Raw genomic sequence first — 15,614 nt, 5'->3', positions numbered from 1 at the left:
CTCGTACGACAGCACTTCCGATAAAGCATTCACATAGTTACAGTCAAGTTGTTCGGCGTGGCCAACGCACATGTTCTTCAAGATACGTCGAGGTTGGGCTAGCCCATTAGCGACCCACAGTTCCCCTTTGTTATTAGCGAGGCTCATGATGGTTGATGGGATGGCAACTTCTTGGTTCATCAATAAAAACCTATTATTTTCTACGATAACGTCAATGTCATTATCCAACATAGGAGCAGATACTTGTATCTTAGTTACTGAGCGTGCTGGTATGGTATAATCCTCTACAGCGTACAACCCCCCTTTCTGCGTTGACCGATGATCATGTAAGGTCTCTTCAAACGTAAATTCTAACTTGCCACAGTCTATGATTGCTTGAGACGCTTCTAGAAAATCCCAACCGAGGATGACATCATGGCTACATTTCGGCATAATTGTGAATTCCACTGGTTGACTGTGACCATTGACGGTGAGACGAAGAGTACAGGTTCCAAGAGGTTTTACATAACTGCCATTAGCGACTTTTAAGATAACATCTTGTAAGGAACATTTTCCACTATTTACAAACATAATTTTGCGTAAATGACGTCGAAAATCTTCTGAGATCACAGAGAAAGAAGCTCCAGAGTCTACTAGTGCACGTATGGGATGGTCGTCGAGGATAACATCAACATGATTTCCGAGCATCTTAGCGACATTGGGAGGATTTTGAAAAATAGCGGCCTCACCTCCAACAAAGGTCGCGCGGCTTAGTTTTCCTCATTTCGTCGATTCGGCGACTGACTAGAACGTCTATACGGCGACGGGGATCTGTAGCGGCGTGTCGGCGATCGTCCACGAAACGGGCTGGATGGAGGGGTCCTGGTGGCTGGTATGCTGGTCTCGTCGGTTATGCGGCTGTTACTGGGGTATGACGAAGCATGACGGCCTTGGCTGTTGCGGTAGGTGTCAAAGATGGCCCTTCGCTCTCGACAATAGCGTACGACGTGTCCGGGACGTCCACAGTGGAAGCAAACGGGACTGTTGTCCTGTGTACGCCACACATCAGTTTTCCTCGGAAGTTGTTCCAATGTTGGTTCCAATCTTGCCGTCCTACGGGTATGCGTCAACTGGCGCTGTCGTCTTGATCCAGGAGAAATCGGCCATTGACGTTCTCCAGACAGAGAAGCGAGCGACTTTCCCACTTCATCCCTTACGACAGCCTCGATCGCTTGCTGTCCTGGTTGGTGCGTCTCTGCCGGTGGCATGGTTAAGCGCTGGATCTCCTCACGCACAATTTGACGGATAAGAGATGGCAAATCCTCTTGTTCCTCGATAGCAGCTATAGGAACAACGTTTGGGAGTCTGGCAAACTTGTTTCGTCCGATCCTTTTCTGCTGCATTTCTTCTATGTAATGGCACCACTTGACGAATTCAGCAGTGGTGGTGACTTCTCTCATCAGCAGCGCCTGGTATACGTCCTCGGCCACTCCTTTCATGAGGTGAGATACCTTGTCCTCTTCTGACATGGCCGGGTCTACTAGATGACAAAGTCCCAATACGTCCTGGATGTATGATGGACTTGGTTCGCCACTCCTTTGCGCTCGACTCTTCAGCCGTTCTTTGGCTCTTCGAACGTACAGCTCGGTGTCACCAAAGGTTTTCTTCAGTTCAGCTTCGAACGTTGACCACGAAGTGAGTGTGTCCTCGTTGTTTTCGAACCACTGCCTCGCAGTACCTTCGAGGGAAAAGTACGCATTGGCCAAGCGATGACTGTCATCCCACCGGTTGAAGTTCGACACTCTCTGATACTCCTTCAGCCACCTCGTCGGATCTTGGTCAGGATCACCTCTGAAAATATTCGGCTTCCGGGTCTCCTCCATAAGAGCTGGAGTGCGTATTGTAGAACGTTCTTCTTCTCCTCTAGTCGTCATGGCTCGAGAACGAATAGTCCTTGTAGATGTCACGTACAGTCCGTATTCAGGAGGAAGATTCTGTAATCGATTACTCTGCCGAGAATCGTCGTTAGAAGCCAGGCTGATCACAACTGTCGTTACCCGGCGCCTCCACCAAAAATGTCACGTTTATTACAAACGGATCAAACACGGTGAATTATTTTATTAGGCTAAGCACAATACAGGGACGAAAGGAATAGCGTGACCGAACACAACGAATACGCAGATCAAACTGCCCAAAAAACAAAATAATCAAAAAGAATTAACTTAAGTCACCATAGCAACCAATAGTTCAAAGAAATGAGATGGAGAAGACAGTCCTTCGTAAAGGCTTGTAGCCCTCATACATTGCATTATGATCATGAATACTCACGTATATTGGGTCATGCTCGATTTTTCCCTTGAATTTTAGCAGACTTGCTAGACTATCTCTCGCCGAGGATAATTTATGAGTGAGCAATATTTGGTGATTTCACCGACAACTGGCCACATATTTGTGAGAATAAGCGATGTAACGTATTAATTTTCCCAATTTCCCGTATTTTTCATCTGTCAAATATGGTCACCATAATCATAATGAAATAAAAACTTCGTGCACAGTAATTGATTTTCATCAGATTATACTTTTCGTCTCAAAAAAAAAGCATCCTAAAATATTTAACCTCGGTTGTAACGATAAAATTACGTGGAATCTGTGATGTCGTTATAACCGAGTTTGACTGTATAGCGCATGAAACACCCGTCATTAACTAGCATCAAGAGAGAGAACGTGAACCTTGCCTTTTATACATTTAAGAAAAATAAACTCATGTCAAGAGTATAACAAAACCCAGCCTGGGAGGAGAAATTTATACCTCGATAAGAAATTTTTTGAAGTATTTTTAGTTTATTGGGGATATAAAAACTCAGAATAAAACGTGTTAGAATATTGTACAGAAGTAAACAACTCGACACAAGTCTCCAGAATCTCTGACGTGTATTTTCGCGCACACACATAGTAACAAGAGAAAAAATATTGCGCAAAAACAACAGCAAAAAAAATATTCGAAAATGTGTCACAAAAAACACGGAAGTCTTGAAAGTAATATAAATTCTTTTCTAAGAACCCGAATAAATTTTATCCTAAAAATTTTTGGAATTTTTTCGGGAGATCCAATATTTCGACTCTTTGGGAGAGAAATTGTTTTTTTTTTTCGTATATACGTGGGGTTGACGCCTCAAAAGCAAACACCCAGATATACTCAATAGAAGAGAGCGTAGAGGCACTTTAAGTAAACTGTCAACATGTTTGTCGTGTATCCATTTGCTTAAAATCGATAACCATACAAGAACAAAATGAGATCGGTAAATATTTTTTTCCCCCGCTAGAAAAAGGGTAGGACGACACTGTGAACATGAGAAAAGTATCGAATGTTTGTAATTATTTTTGGTATAGCCCGAAAACCGGTCTGATGTATCAAAAATTCATGATATTTTGTGATAACACTAAACTCCTTCTCTTCCTAATAACCAGATCATGGCCTGCCGCTTTTTGTCTCATTGAAGAGATTTCAGCAGGGTTCATAACACTAAACAGAAATCTATGAAGAATTGTGCTTATGCGTCAAAATTCGATCTAATTTAGAAGGGAAATTAAATTACGGTCTATATTAGATCGAGTTATTGACGCATAAGCACAAATCTTCGTAAGTTTCAGTTTAATGTTATCAAAATATCTCGAGGTTTTTGATACATTAGTCCTTTTTTCGGGATTTAGCAATAATAATTATACAAACTGTCGGTACCTTTCTGATGTTCACAATATCGTCTTACGCTTTTATAGCGAAAAAACACCATTTACGAAGCTCGTTTCGTTGCTGTATAATTACAGATTTCTATCGAAAAATTATACTTACGTGTCAGTGTAATTCGATCTTACTTCAGGGACATAAGGGGCACGGTAGCCCAGGTCGATAAGATACTCGCCTGAAGTACCAAAGGATGATTAGAGGTGTCGCGAGTTCGATACCCGGTTCGACCTTGTCAGAAGACTTTCCTGACACAGGGTAAAATAAAAATGGCGACATGACCGCAGCAAAAAATTGCTACCACAGGGAGTCCCCCCATCGAGGGGTTAGCACACCAACCTCTCGATGAGTATAAAAAACAAGCCTGCCGTTCGGAATCGGCAATAAATTGTAGGTCCCGGTCTAATTAGCCCTGGTGTGCAGAAAATGACCGTGGTGCGACAAAAATGATCAATTCAGGGACATAATCTAATTTATTTCATTGTCTCTCAGTGACGCTGGCTGACGATTTGAAAATAGCCCTTCTGAGGCTTTGTGAAGAAGACAAGTTTGTACATGTGTGTGCAAAATATGAGTATGCGTTTGTGCAGAGTAAACAAAAATCAAGTCTAACCTCATGTCCAAAGTACAAATGCAGTATGCGTTCCAAGAAATAAGAAATAGGGTAAGAATTAAAATTTCCATGAGGGAGAAAACGTAAGAATCTTTCACACACTTATTAACCTTTAACATAAGAAAACAAATGTATAAACCCTTTTGTTTTCTTATGTTAAAGGTTAATAAGTGTGTGAAAGATTCAGGGAGGGAGGAATTTAAATTTTTTTTTAAACCGCTGAGAATCGAATTAAAAATTATTTACGACACATTTAATTTGACAAATATATATTATTAAACTTTCTTTTTTCTTTTAAACTCACCACAAATCAGGTCTATCACCATTTATGGGCAATTTACTACCTAGTGAGTTGTGCCGGAAGTGAAACTGTGCGCGTACCTAACAGTCTGAGTGCATATGTAGTGTTGTTTGAATTTTCAGTGCTGCCATCTATATTTCAGAAGGAAAGTGAGGGATGTTTTATGATTGAATTGTATTTGTGCTGTTTGTAGGTGTGTTGCTCTCTGTGGCGAGACTTTCTAACGAACCACAGAAAACCAACCTCAAAATTATTAAATTATTAAACTGAGCGAAAAAGGATTACGAAAGGTTATGAAAACTATAAAATAAGTTTGGTTAGGACTATAATACTTATTATGGCGAAGAGGTATTTTTTTTGTCCGATTAAATAAAATAGTTTGAAGTTTCACTCACAGATGGCGCTGTATCAACAAAACATTGCCATAACAGATAAAATGCAAGATAAACCATGTATTATTAGGTTTTTTCGGTGATTCGCTGATACTTAATAGTTCGTACTTTATAGCCTCCGCCCCGTAATTACGAATACAGGAAACCCCATCTCCCAGGATGCTAACTTTGAGTTTTTAAATACTTGATGCGTTTTTCTTAGAAGCCGAGTTTACGGGACGGGGGGCTTCTTGTAATCGCGGGGGCCGTTATGACAATGAACTACCGTTTTTTCATGATGTCGATTCTACTTCGAAATAGCACCACAAAGGGTTAACGTTTATGGAAATGTTGTGAAACAAAAAATTACCACATTTCAAATGACAAGTCATCGCAGCTCGATCTACATCTAAACGATGCCGATTTGAATCCACATATCCGCTTATATTAATTACAGAAGAGTCTAGATAACTTCCGTGATTATAGAATGAATCGTGAGACAATGTTTTCAAATTACGATCCATTGTTAGCAACAACTTACATCAAAAAATGATGCCAAAATGCAAGACAATTCATTTCTGGATCCTGAAAAATAAAGTTTGTGATCGTCGTAAGTGGAGTTATATGAGGAGTTTGTTTTTGATATAGCAGTCTGTGAGTGAAATGTTCAACCGTTAAACCATCATTTACCAAACTTAATAAGAAAAAAACAGTTCTACGCCATGATGAGTACAGTATTTCAGTGCCAACCACACTTTTTTATTGGTTGATTTTGTTCATTAGTTTTTAAAATGTGCCATTTTTCCCACCTTGTATTTCCATACCACCTTAACCAGACATGCACCTCGTACACGTTCCTCTGTGGAAATCAGATTTATTTCTGTTTCTTGTGCTTTCATCGCACAGCATGCACGATAACATCAATGAATGGAGTAAATTCTGGTTGTGATTTACTTAGAGGTCCAACGTACCATGGAGATAATTATATCCAGTAATGAATCCCACGTATCTCTTAGCATAGATTATTGTCATATTCGTTTATGGAGGAAATACAGTGAGCGTTCCGATCTAGCTACAACCGATGACAAAGCACACCGACATCGATGAGTATGTTGGTGTGCTTACGGTTATGGGAGTTATATCCTATTGGGGGGGGGGTGATCGATCTGTTGTAGTTTCACTGCAAACAACTTTGACAGTTTGAGAGTGCTTAGATGACATCCCACAGGGAATGGCAAACATATATGCCACCACGTATTTCAAGGACTTCAAGGAATGATAATACTGCTGAAAACACACACATACTCAACGACTCTATCTGAACAATGTCATAGTTCCATGGAGACAGTCCACTGACTATTATGGTGATTGTCACTAATCGAGATGTTTCAGGACATACTAAAACGCGTAGTACAGTCACTATAAAATATAGTCGAACATCAATATCGGATCTCGCAACGGGATATGCCGCTATAAGATATAGGTTACTTTTATTAACGTTATCGTTTGAGCCAGAGGAGCTATTACTACCTATAAAAATATATTCGAATGTATGGTATACCATAGAAATGAAACTTAAAAAAAAAGACAACTTGAATAATCTCTCTTATACTGACCATCCATATTTCCCAAAAGTGATTGAATAATATATTGAAATACGCCGTTGTTTTACTCTACTGTATATCACAAGGCGTAGCTAAACAAGAAAGAGTCGCTGCACATTTGTCCTCTAGCTTTCCAAACATTTCAATGTTTTGTTCTTTGTTTGTTCGCGTCAGCCGAAGTTCAAGACATAATTACTTTGCTGGACAAGATTTAGAAAGAATTGGGGAAATCAACATTACATTAACTTTATGAGACAATACCTCATTTTTCACTTGATTTGCATCATAGTTTAAGCAAAATATAGGGGATCAAGAAAAAATCGAATGACTCCTTAGGTCAGGGCTGAACAAATCGCAAAAACATCTAGGTGCCATAAAAATTTTTAATTGAAGAAAAAGTCTAAAAAAAATGTTTCTTTTGACTTTTCAGCCATAATGAACCTCTTCCTTGTTGGCAGATATTCTGCTATACATTTCGAACATTTTGTGCTGCTCTCAGCCTGCAATTTAGTAACTACAAAAGAAAATTTTAGGCACCCCTACAATTTTTTTTGTCACCATGGCGAACTGGGGTGCCTGGGATTTATCCAGTCCTACCTTAGATCTGTCTCTACCAAGTTCCATAGATTCTCGATTAAGTCGGGACATGATGGTGGGCAATCCCAATAATTATTTTCGTGCGTGCTCTTTCAACCAATTTTTTCTGAGCTCAAGATCAATAAATTTATAGGTGCATTGTCATCCTGAAACACGTCACTGCGTTCAGAGAAGAAAATATTCATTGACAAGGTTATAAATTGTCATTAAGTAGATGATCCTGCACTCAAAAGCTGTGTTCATTTCATTTAATACGCATAAAAGTTTTATTGAAGTTCTTTTATAAAACATTTATAGTATAATCCCGGCCTTTGATAGGAACAACTGTAGATCAACTATACCACTCTAAGATTGTGATCTAGCATGATAAGATACACAGCTGGCTTTGCTTGCTGATGTACAGTCACGTATTCTAGTGCAGCCCAAGAAATAACTCTAGACCAGTCAAGTTATTTCCAGAGCTAATAATGTTCATTGTAGGATTAAGATGGCCACAAAAGGTATTTTGAGATACTCATCTGAGTTTATTTTGTTGTTGCATAGCGCATTTATTGCTGATGCTATTACAGTCGCAGGAAAAAAAAAAACGAATGAATCAGCCACATTAAATTCACAGTAAAACTGCTTAATGATGGATAAATATATGAATTAAGCATAATGGATATTATTGCTCAGCGAAAAAGAAAAAAAACTCATGTTCCTAAAGAAATTTAAATGATTTTAGGGTATATTAGGGCTGAATGAATGAATGGCTGTTGATTTTGCCGAATTCGCCCTAATTTTTGAAGTAATGCATGCGCTCAACAATGTGATTTGTATGCTGCTAATGTATTATCATTGAAATAAAATTTTCATTTCATCTCAAAAACTACAGCCAGTCTGACAAAACCAATTCGAGACTCGGAATCAACGCCTCAAAATCCTCCTACAATCACTGAAATATCTTTGAGAACAAAGTCAGTGTTGAGCAGTGTAATCATTCCAAGTCATTTTGTGATTGCAATCCTAGTCCAGCCCAACAGAAACTTCCCCAGATCATAACACTTCCTGCTAAAACTTGAACAGTGGGTGAATTACAATATTCCAGGATTTCTATTTCAAAAAAAAAAAGCTCCTATGTAATCTCTCCGTACTTTATTTTATCCAGTTTTCCCGGGAGAAAAGAACACAAAACTGAATATTCCACGCGACTTGGTATCGTATTATTTTCTCGAAGCTGCTCAAGACGATGCTAAAAACATTTTAAAGAAGCCGGAAATATCCTCACGTAGAAGTATTTAAAAAAAATACCAAGGAAAAAAATTTAAATTTACGCTTTAAACAAAGAAAGGATGAGGGAGAAATTTTTGTTTTTAAATGTTTTCCGACAAAAATGAAAGCGGAAAGAACGTCTTTAAGAAAGACTTGAAATCAAATTTATGAGAGTGAGAGGCGGAGCGTGTTCTTTATTTGATGCAAGCAAAGCAGAAATTTGATGCAGTAAACACTTTTTCATGTGCTTTTTTTTTACCTTATAATAAAGAAGAAGCGATTATTATATATATTTTTTTTTACTTTATCTAACGCTTTATTTATTTATTTTATAATTTTGAAGAAATTTATTTTCTCCTATTTTTTGATGGGAGATATTTTCGAGAATTTTACGCGTAATCGTGTTTATAGAAGAGTAAAAATACAAAAGAATTTCATCTATTCGGGATTTTCTACACAGGGAAAAGTTTTTTTCGTGATCAATGATCATCGCCATCACTTTTTTTTTTTTTTTTTGATCGTGTGATTCTTTTGTAGCATGTAGAGTGTTGAGATTTCGGTTTGTATTATCATTTAGATTTTTAGCCTTTGTGTATGGTAGACGTAAAATTGCTCTCCATTCTTTTTTACCCACAATAAGAAATGGCAAGAAATGGCGTTTCGTGAAAAAAACATTGAAATTTTATTCATTTGAAATAGGGACTAGCGATTAGAAAAAAATTGTATTTGTATTGTTTTGTTCTACACCGCAGATACTCGAGTAGTGGGGGCGAAAGAGACAAAGAGGCCACTCAACGATGTGCGGGAGTTGAACAAACCTATTTGTTTCCACCTCGATCTGCTGATCTTAGCTATCTGTTGATTGGTCCGCTTCTCTTTTTTTCCTCTTCTGCGAAGGGGTCGTCAGCATCAATCCCTTACATTTCAAAACCCTTTCGGCCATATATTTTTTCTATAATCCTTCTCTTTTACTATGTGCGGATATCTCTTCCTTCACCCCTATGTATTTTTTTTTTCTTACACGAAATTCTTGTAACTTGTACCTCTTCGCTCCACTATGAACGCAGCCTAAATCAGGTATGTACAGCAAGTGACTCTTCAGTTTCAGAACCTAAATGCTTCTGCCTAATTTCGTTCATCTGAGAAAGTCACATCACACATTATATCAGTGGCTCTTAATCTTTTTTACCATCCCACACACCCAGTGTGATCCGATTTACCTCGAATTGTCTATTAATTGAGAAGTCAGTTTTTGCAGTTAATCAAATTAATTATCCGCTAATTAATTTTTATAAAAAGGGTTGATCGTCATGGACCGATGATAAATGCATTTCCAAAATAGCGACGGCTATTCATACCATGCGTTAGTCACTACTACTACTGCTGAACCATATATGCACCTCGTCCATATTCCTCTGCGGAACTTCTAACGAATTGGTACATGTTGGAATGTGCGTGTACGTGTAGTGAAACCTGACGTGAAGCTTGTTTCTGTGTAATGCTTGTTATGGGTAGTGCTGCCATCTTCCACCAGTTTTTCTAACCATGATTGAATAATTGTATCGTTGTAGGCCTGTTGCTCACTGTCCACTTGATGAGAATATCGTAATGGAGGTGCACGCTGGATACTGGGTAAGGCAGTGATGGGCAAATATTTTTTTTGGAGCTGGCCAAAAACAAGAAAGAAAAACATTTGGCGAGCCGAGCCTATTCGAACATACACTTGACTAGTAATTGGAATTTTTATTCTTAGATACGAAGTGGTGGAGTGTGTTGTATACTTAAAACAGGAGGGGACAACAGTGTACATTAAATACACCTTCCTAGCCTTTTTTTACTAGCCCGTCTGAAATCCCACCATCAGCCCTGAAGGCTGGGCAAGTGGGGCAAAAAATTGAGTCTGGCCTGGTGAGAAATGGTAGTCCACGCTGCAGCTATTTACGCAGCTCCCTTCTGCGCTGATTTTACTTTCTATGTGTGAGAGAACATATAATACACGTTTCCAGTACTTTAGTTAATAGTTATTTATAATTATTATATTAGTTAGTTATTTAATTAAATGGCGAGTTTTTAATTGATTAGTTAATAGATCCCGTCAAAATGTTTGTGGCCCCCGACGGCATAGCAAGTGATCATGCTAGTTGCGGTTCATATGCCGGAGTTCTCTCCCCTTGTGCATACGGCTTATATACCAGAGTTTTGTCTCTGGTTTGGCCCGCGACACTGCGTCTGACGATTATGTTGGCCTTCGAATAGCCAGAAGCTGGTCGTCCTTGACTTATAAGACTGCCACGGTTTTATTGCAAATGATAGACAATGGTTTATCCTCTACCACTGCGAAAAAATAGATAATTATATATTAAAAAATAACTGTAATATAACTTTATGTATATTGATTTTCAGCATGTTCCATATTTTTGCGTGTGCAAAAGTTTTCAAATCAATTTGTTCAACTTCTTACAACTATATTTTTCATACGCAAAAAGGGAAAGCGCCACCCTCCCAAATGAATTTTTTTAACACTGAAATTGAAAATTTCTATGCTATTATTTTGAAATCTGAGGTGAGCCGGATAGAACCACTAACCGGGCCGTAGTTTGCCTCTAACCAGGGCAGGGTATGATCCCAGCAATAAATACTACAGTGCTGTTCATGTGGAATTGGCTAATCTGAAGTTCCTAACATCGAAGAACGAATACGAAACACACACTAAGTAACCCATACTGATAATTTGAGAGATAGATAGGCGGCAGCTTCAATTGCGCAGATGGAGCCGCCATCTATCCACCACGCAGTTTTCTAGACCTCTAGGTTGCAACATTCTGATGCAGCTCATCCTTCCTGAAATAACTGTAAGTTCTCAATCACGGAGCAGTATGTGCTCTATCAAAATGTTTCGGAACATTCATTTGCCCAAGAATTTCTTCGGCAATCACAGGGAGTTCCAAGGACCCTCTTGTGCTATGCAATAATTGTTTGAAAGAAAGAACCAGATATACAGGATATAAGGATTTTCTGTAATTTACTTTTGAAACTTTGCTTACTTATCTGGAATCCAATCACTTTCAGCAAATACTTTTGGGAGGGCACTTCTCTAAATCAGTATGTTATCCATACATATTTCCCTCAGCAAAGTAAATTATTTTAAAATATTTCCAGATAAATAATTTGAATAAAAGTCTGTGAAGTTGAGTCTAGACTTGACTCATGCTCTGCAATTGGCATTATTCATGAAGATGAATAACTCAAGTACCCATTTATTGATGCACATGGCGATGTACGTAACATAGCAATAATAATCTCTCGCTGGTACAGCACACTAACTCTGGAAATGTCATAATCAAGCATGTCCCTTAGGGGCCCACTCTCTCTCTCTACAAGGAATTCGTATTAAGAGAGTTTTAGTGAAAAGAAAAAAGCATAACGCATTACATATACAACGATGTACACTCATAATATATATATATCACCTCGGTTACTGAGAAAAAATAGAATAAAAAAAGTGTGTGATCCATAAGTATTTTTATAGCTAATAAATATCGACGGGAATATCCCAAAAGAATTTTATGCGGCGCATCGAGAAAACATACAATGTACATGGAGATGACTTTTTTTATCCTCTCTCTCCCCTCATCTCTTATTACTATTCTTTCAGATAACGTCGCTTCATTTTCGCGCTTTTTATTACTCCCCAAATACCAACACGGTTATAAATCAAGCAGTAATAACCGAGAGAGATAACCTCCATATTCCTCCGAAGTAGTCTCTTTAAACTTTTATTTACACTGGAAAAAACGGCGTGTATTCGAGCACCTTTACATGCCACTTTCGCTCCCTTTGGGCTGATGTATGATGTTCAGAGAAACAAATGGTCTGTATACACGGAACATCTTATCGTAGACAAAACATTACATCGTAGATATACTGTAGTACAGCGTTTATCAAACTTTCTGAACAAAAGAACCAGTAAAATGTCTGAAAGAATTCAACAGACCAATTATTCTGGTATTTACCGGTATTTTTGGTTGTGCAGATTACTTTTATTCGTTTGTCTCGTTTTTTTCCACGAAGCTTATCCGAATTCGTAATATTTACTGAAATTGTGAGCAAAAAAGATAATCTCTCACCATAACTTATAAATTATATTATGACAATTATTGTGCTATAATCCATCTCACATATTTGCCAATTAATGAAATTCAACGTGTTTTCCTGGCACTGCTTTTCATTTCACCACGATTTCAGTATAGCCCTTAATTTCCCCAATTTCAACAATTGGTGCCGACTTATGACATCGTTTTGGTGACGCCCCGTATTCTACCGTGTATTTTAGATAACAGTTTCCCGTATTTTTCCTCAATGAGATATGGACACTTTTGAACGTATGTGTGTTGTTTTTGTTTCTTGAAATTACATTTTGGTCTACGGTGATTTTTAGTGGTCTCAGTCCTCAAAATCTCTGCCTTGACAAATTCATGGCTCTGTAAGACACTTGCTGTCAAGTTTTGACAACAAGAACTGTGCATTTTATTAAAGTTATGCTTTCAGAAGTCGTTGAGAGTTAGTTCTATTTCGAAAACTACGGTAGACAAAACATTTTTTAAAAAGTTTTACGGTTTAGAGCAATGGTTCTCAAAGTCCGCGTCGCGGCTCCCAGGGAGTGTCGTCAATCTCCGTCAGGGGCGTCGCGAGAAGTCGGTGTATTGATACTTGTTCGTTCAGTGTCTTGAAATGATTATTATCTAGACCAGTGTTTCTCAACCGCCGGGCCGCGGCCCGTAACATCATTCATACTGGGCCGCGATTGATCTGCCGTTTCTTTTTCCTTCCATTCATTTTCCGTTAATAATGTGTTTGACCGGGCCTTCCACTTACAAAAATAAATGAAACCGGGCCGTGGGCTTCCAAAGGTTGAGAACCACTGATCTAGACCACTCTGAAAAGTCGCGAATAAACGACTCAAAGACCAATGAAGCCGCGTTTTGAAGAAGTTTGAGAAACAGATTAGTGCTTTATAAAGTTTTAAATGACCTTCAGGTCCACGAGCTGAATAACAGGAGTCGGTCGTATCCGGAGGCGAGTGCTTAAATGTAATTCTTCAATCAACTCTTCTTACAAATAAGCAAAAAAGTGCATGCGGTGTCTTCTGAAATATGCATCCCAATTCGTAAACGAAGAGTTGACCGTAACTTCAAGTGTATGGACTAATTTTCTTAAGCATCTTATAAAATTTCTTTTTCAATATTCTTATAAAATTATATATGAATTTACTTAATACCTGGATTACACACACACGCACACGCAGGGCCGTAACTACGTTTTTGGCCGCCCGAGGCAAACACGATTTTGCCACCGCAACAACATTAAAATTCCATAATTTTGTAACGGTGCTCTTTGTTCCCACCTGCAACTGCCACCCCGTACATTTTTCCGCCCGGGGCAGTTGTCTCCCTCCTCTGCTCCCCTCTAGTTCCGGCCCTGCACACACACACACGCAAGTGGGTGGTCTTAATTAGAAATTTTAGGTTGGAATTAAGGCCCCAATGGACCGAAAGAAGTAAATGTTTCTTTCAAAATTACAGTTACGGTTCGAAAACTTGGCTTTTCCCATGTTTACTCATTCATGAACAACCGAGGTAGTTGTACCTTGTCTTGGATATGCTAATTGGATTTCTATACCACCCGCAAGGGTGATTAGAACCAAACGCGCTGAAATAACGAGATTATAATCACATCCATTGGAATGGCTTATAATTGGTTTATCACATGTTCCTGAAAAGAACAGAAACTTTTCTCTTTAGCGGTTTTGTTTAGTCTTATCTTTTTCTATCTTACATTCAGAAATTGGTACATCCAACTATAATCAAAAACAAAATTACACATTGCCTATTACACTATGCATCACGGTTTATGTCCTTGGTTAGCACAGACCTCATTTCTCAATAGTTTGCGACTAAAAAAAAAACGGAATACAGAAATGAAATTTTGTGCTTCAAACCATACATACTCAACCCGTAGCGCTCCGGTCATATGTTGCTCTCGTAAGTCTAAATTTGTAAAAAAAAACTAAGTGGGACATTTCCACATTTAACTTAAGGTACCCGCTATGGCGTTCCACATCACTTAAGTAGTCCGCGGCACATTTCCCGCGATCACTTACATTTACAGTTCACTCAAGTGACGTGAGGTACAGTTACTTAAGTACATTGACTGAGGTACATTGATTTAAGTGACCCACGGTGTAGTTTCACATCGCTTAGGGTGGTATTCACCGACATGGTGGTTTAAACTATAGTCACAATTTTTTTGATAAGAGATTGACACGGATTGGTTAAATTCAGGTTTTTAACCAATCTATGTTGATCTCTTATCCAAAAATTGCGACTAAAGTTTAAACCATGTCGGTGAATACGGCCCTTAAGTGACCGGACGTGCATTCACAGATCATTTAAGAGGCTCGCTGCATTCACAGATCATTTAAGAGGCTCGCTGCATTCTGATTTCGAATTTATGGCTTGCTACATTCTCATTTAGAAAGCTGGCGGCGCATTCACAGATCACTAAAGTGGCCCACGATAAGTTTTCAAATTAATTAAGTGGCCCACATTCTCAAAAAGGTTTAACACCCTTTGGTTTTGTGGTTAAGGGGGGGGGTCGATATTTGTGAATTGGTCATTTACCATTGGCTCATTGGGTGCTGGAATACTGAAAATAACACAGAAAAAAAAACTTTTCGCAAGATAATAATTTTAAAAACTGTAAATAACTTGTAGATCATACATCACGTATCTGGACATTTAACACAAAATAAAACTAGAGTTATACTAAAATTTTAAATTTAAGAAATAATGGGAAGTTTTTCCATATCTTTATTTCCATATACACTAACATCTTCACGTTTTAGCTTCCAAAAGTAATGTCCATGATATTTCGATGTATTCACCCTTTTATATGTTACCGCTAAATCCCCAAATTGACCAGTTCGTGAGTTGGCTAATTTTATTGTAAATTGACACCCGGCCAATATCCGAATTTCGGGCTATGGCCAGCCAGTTTTGCGAATGCAAAAGCCGATCTCCCCATTAAAAATCTCGCCGCAGAAAGCAACAGCATACAACGGTAAAATCTTCGAACATTACACTTCACTCATAGTTCG

General features: G+C 38.5%; 2 protein-coding genes across 3 annotated transcripts in view; both read right to left on the bottom strand.

The window, feature by feature from the left end:
- Positions 1–15,614, bottom strand: part of LOC149089690 (uncharacterized) — a 184,354-nt gene that overhangs the window by 122,785 nt on the left and 45,955 nt on the right. The gene's annotated exons all lie outside the window — the stretch shown is intronic.
- LOC149089691 (uncharacterized) lies at positions 666–2,087 on the bottom strand. The gene has a single exon (XM_089235320.1). It carries the CDS (start codon positions 1,911–1,913, stop codon positions 750–752), a length of 1,164 nt encoding a protein of 387 aa, XP_089091446.1. The 5' UTR covers positions 1,914–2,087; the 3' UTR covers positions 666–749.

This window comes from Pholcus phalangioides, unplaced genomic scaffold (assembly GCF_987345545.1).
Source record: "Pholcus phalangioides strain wild (caught in Gottingen) unplaced genomic scaffold, Ppha-v1.0 ptg000001l_1, whole genome shotgun sequence".
Taxonomy (NCBI): Eukaryota; Metazoa; Arthropoda; class Arachnida; order Araneae; family Pholcidae; genus Pholcus; species Pholcus phalangioides.
The sequence above is the reverse complement of the archived record's forward strand: the minus strand, read 5'-3'. Positions and strand labels throughout refer to the sequence as shown.

Coding starts and splice junctions, on each gene's coding strand:
- LOC149089691 (XM_089235320.1), bottom strand. CDS start 1,913: ATGACGACTAGAGGAGAAGAAGAACGTTCTACAATACGCACTCCAGCT.